The sequence below is a fragment of the Cyprinodon variegatus genome, unplaced genomic scaffold (genome assembly GCF_000732505.1).
Source record: "Cyprinodon variegatus isolate N-32 unplaced genomic scaffold, C_variegatus-1.0 Scaffold33, whole genome shotgun sequence".
Lineage (NCBI taxonomy): Eukaryota > Metazoa > Chordata > Actinopteri > Cyprinodontiformes > Cyprinodontidae > Cyprinodon > Cyprinodon variegatus.
Genome location: NW_015150486.1, coordinates 1,995,415 through 1,999,117, shown reverse-complemented (window position 1 = coordinate 1,999,117; position 3,703 = coordinate 1,995,415). Strand labels below are relative to the sequence as shown.

The 3,703-nt window shown below is 44.9% G+C and overlaps 1 protein-coding gene across 1 annotated transcript in view; it reads left to right on the top strand.

Moving 5' to 3' along the window:
- The window catches only part of igsf11 (immunoglobulin superfamily member 11), a 37,203-nt gene extending 33,865 nt beyond the window's left edge, over nucleotides 1-3,338 (top strand). Inside the window, exon 7 of the mRNA XM_015401940.1 lies at nucleotides 1,452-3,338. Within this exon, the coding sequence (XP_015257426.1) occupies nucleotides 1,452-2,022 (571 nt within the window). The 3' untranslated portion in view covers nucleotides 2,023-3,338. The remainder of the gene's footprint in view (nucleotides 1-1,451) is intronic.
- Nucleotides 3,339-3,703: the final 365 nt, after the last annotated feature.

Genomic DNA, 3,703 nt, shown 5'->3' with positions numbered 1-3,703 from the left:
AGTATGGAGGGATATTGACACGTTTTTTGTGAACGTTTATGGGCCATTCTGTCTCGGGCACCATAGACCTCCATTATTTGAATGTCAGCAGACAGCAAGAAGCCTCCCAGATCTCCAGATGCATTTGAGATATCAAAAAAGTACTCCAGAGTGTTGTTCAGCATGGGGGTGAGTAGAAAATGAAGGATAATCATGTTTTGGGTGTACTATTCCTTTAAGTCTTTTTACAACCTACACCCCATCGAGGCATTTCAGTGGCTCAATTTTTCATATATTCCACCTAGAAAAACGTGTATCTACGTTCTCATGGTGGTCTCAACAACGTCCGCAGTAACAACACACATAGGGCGCGCCGCACATTTTGAGGGAAAAAAAGACATTTATATGCGCATTTATATGCATTTATAGTCGTGAAAATACGGTATGTAGACAGCTCATCATGGAATAACAAGGCTTGCAGATTTAAAATATTAGAGACGATCAGCAAATTGTGAACAAGTCTTGGAAAGAAATCGCTCTTGAATGACATGGAGAGGCTTTGATTATATATTTGAAACAGCTTTCCACTTCTACATGTATTGGGGCGTAGTCAGACCTTAAAAAAGTTGGCCAAAATATTAGGTACTAGGGAAAAAGCTACACTGTGTATAAAAGCTGCAGACATCGTTGCCTGTGAGTCTCATTTCCTGGCAGAGCGTATACATGCGTCAAGCATAACTGAGTCTTTAGTTGTAGGATCCAAAACTTCATGGTATCCCCAACTAGGACTCTCTGGTAAGACTCTCCTTTTCCAATCCAACTGTGCTCAATCTTTTTTTGTAAAGAAAAAAATTAGGTGATGTTCAACAGGAAAAGACATTCAAGCTCAAAGAATTACATCTTATTTTTTGGTGAAAGGTCTAATTTTTAACTCAGAGTTGAATATAAATGGTCACAACACAACATTATGTTAAATATATTGAAGTTCATGGTAGTAAATTGATGACATTTTCCCAAAAAAAGACTTTAGGGAGGTACTTTAGGAGGGTGACAGTGGCTGACTTTCATTGTCGTTGTGTCCTTGGGCAAGACACTTCAACTGCATTGTCTACTGATGGTGGTCAGAGGGCCCGGTGGCGCCAGTGTACGGTCGCCCCGCTTCTGTCATTGAGCCCCAGGGCAGCTGTGGCTACAATGTAGCTTGCCACCATCAGTGTGTGAGTGAATGGGTGAATTAAAGTAGTGTAAAGTGCTTTGGTCAAGTCTCCTGGCTTGAAAAAAGGCGCTATACTGCATAAGTACATGCCATTTACCATTTACTTCATGCTAATGTCTTTGGTTCCAGAGTATTGCTTCACAGGCGCATTAACAAGTAAAGGAGTGCTATAGTGAATGAGCTGAAATGTTTTATAGAAGTAGATAATTTTCCAGCCTAAACGACTGACCTTGCTTTGATGTTTGTTTCTCAACAGAGAAGATGATTTACCTCCTAAGCGGTCGTCATCGGTGAAGGCGTTCCATGCAGATGCCTCTTCCTCAGAGAATGACACACTGACATCAACAAACACGTACAACAGTCGCTACTGGCACAACCCTAAAACCAACTATGAAACCAACTCCTACACGCGCTACAACGGAGACACCCGTCAGACCTTCACGGCTGCTCCCGGTGGACCCCATGGCGCTCACAGTCACGGACAAGCTCAGAACACTACGCAGGCCCGCGAAACAGCGGTCACGGCTCCAGGCTCCACCCCCCTACCCCGACACCCGCCACCCACTACGGCAACAACCACGACAACATCGTTTGCCAACGGCGGCCATATGCTCTCCCCACCCAAGACTTTGGTAGTCACAACAAACTCTGCCCCATCCCCTCCCGCCATGGTGCGCAGCAACGGCACAGTGAGCCTCAAGCCAGTGGTGACATCGGCGCACGGGCACCACACGCACTCGTATGCTGTTAGCCAGGCAACACTGGAGCGGATGGGAGCGGTGCCGGTTATGGTGCCCGCCCAAAGCAGAGCAGGTTCACTTGTTTAGAAACCTGATGTAAGACTCTGCTAATAAGACTAAAGTAGTGTTTGGTTGGGGTGTTTGAGATCTGATCTTAAAAAATAAAGAAAAACAGACTGATATGGGCTGAAGCAGCTCACAACCCTTTACAGTTGTGTCTTTCAGTAAGACTATTTTTTAAACACAGAGTTATTAGGTAGTTTTGGTTTTACAGTGCAGAATTCAATCGATGCCAATTCTTTGAAAGACATGATGGGGAGTTTTATGGATTTTCTGTCAGTGCACAGTGGGATCTTTTTTTTTTTCCAACCCCATGGATGATTTCCCTAGCCTGGAGTTTAAGGTCTGCAAACCCAGAATCCCAGGCCTTTTATGATTGTGTTTTGTTTTTTTTTATGACCCAAACCAGACATTGTCTCATTGTGTCAGTGTGCATCAGCAAACAGAAGCCAGCTTTGAACCCCGCATTACAACGCATGTCTCCTTTAATTTTATTTTCCATTGGTTTTTCTCTCTCTTAAAGCAACACTGTGCAAGTTTTGACCCAAGCACTAGTCTAACACTGGCCAAATTTAGCTATTCCTCTTCTCAAAAACCACTCTGTGTAACTTGAAAGGGTCAAATTTGTCACTGAATAGGTCATGTGACCCAGAGCGGCACTTCTCTTGACAGCTAACAAAGCTAAAAGCTGTTATAATCCAGATAGGACCGTAACCGATCAGACATATTTCAGGTTCTCTGATGTAGGATTTAATCTAGACGGGTAAGTGCAGCCTTGCCTTTACAGGTAACCCCATGGCTTCTAAATCCCCTGGTTAATTGGTCTGCTAAGCATTTAGAAAAAGTGCAGTGGTGCTAGTTCCTTTATGGCACATTAAAACCTAACCTGGCTAACCAGATTGATAATGTGTTGCACTTAGGTTTAGTTCAACATGTTATTAATCTAGGACATTGATTTTCTTCTAAGAAAGACGAGACATGCAGAAGAACTCTTTCAGCTGATTGGGTGAAGCAACATCTTGTGCCTGCCTACAGTAGTAGCCATTCAAAATTTTCCAACATTCCTTGATGGGCCCTTGGCTGGTTCCCTACATTTCCTTTTTAAACATCAATCTTTTTACTAAAATATTCATAATTTGTGGACATGAAGATCTAAAGAGAAGCGTCATCTCCTGGTCAGACCCTGTAAATCAGTGAAACGGTGCAGTCGAGTGTGAAGCGGCTGGGATGAGAATCAGCTCCTCCAAGTCCGAGGCCATGGTTCTCGATCGGAAAAAGGCGGCTTGTCCCCTTCAGGTTGGAGGAGAGTCCCTGCCTCAAGTGGAGGAGTTCAAGTATCTTGGGGTCCTGTTCACGAGTGAGGGAAGAATGGAGCGGAGATCGATTGACGGATCGGTGCGGCTGCTGCAATAATGCGGACGCTGCACCGGTCTGTCGTGGTGAAGAGAGAGCTGAGCGAAAAGGCAAAGCTCTCAATTTACCGGTCGGTCTACGTTCCTACCCTCACCAATGGTCGTGAAATCTGGATTATGACCGAAAGAACGAGATCCCGGATACAAGCGGCTGAAATTAGCTTTCTCCGCAGGGTGGCTGGGCTCTCCCTCAGAGATAGGGTGAGGAGCTCGGTCAATAGGGAGAGGCTCCGTGTAGAGCCGGTTCTCCTCCACATCGAGAGGAGTCAGTTGAGGTGGCTCGGACATCTTCTTCG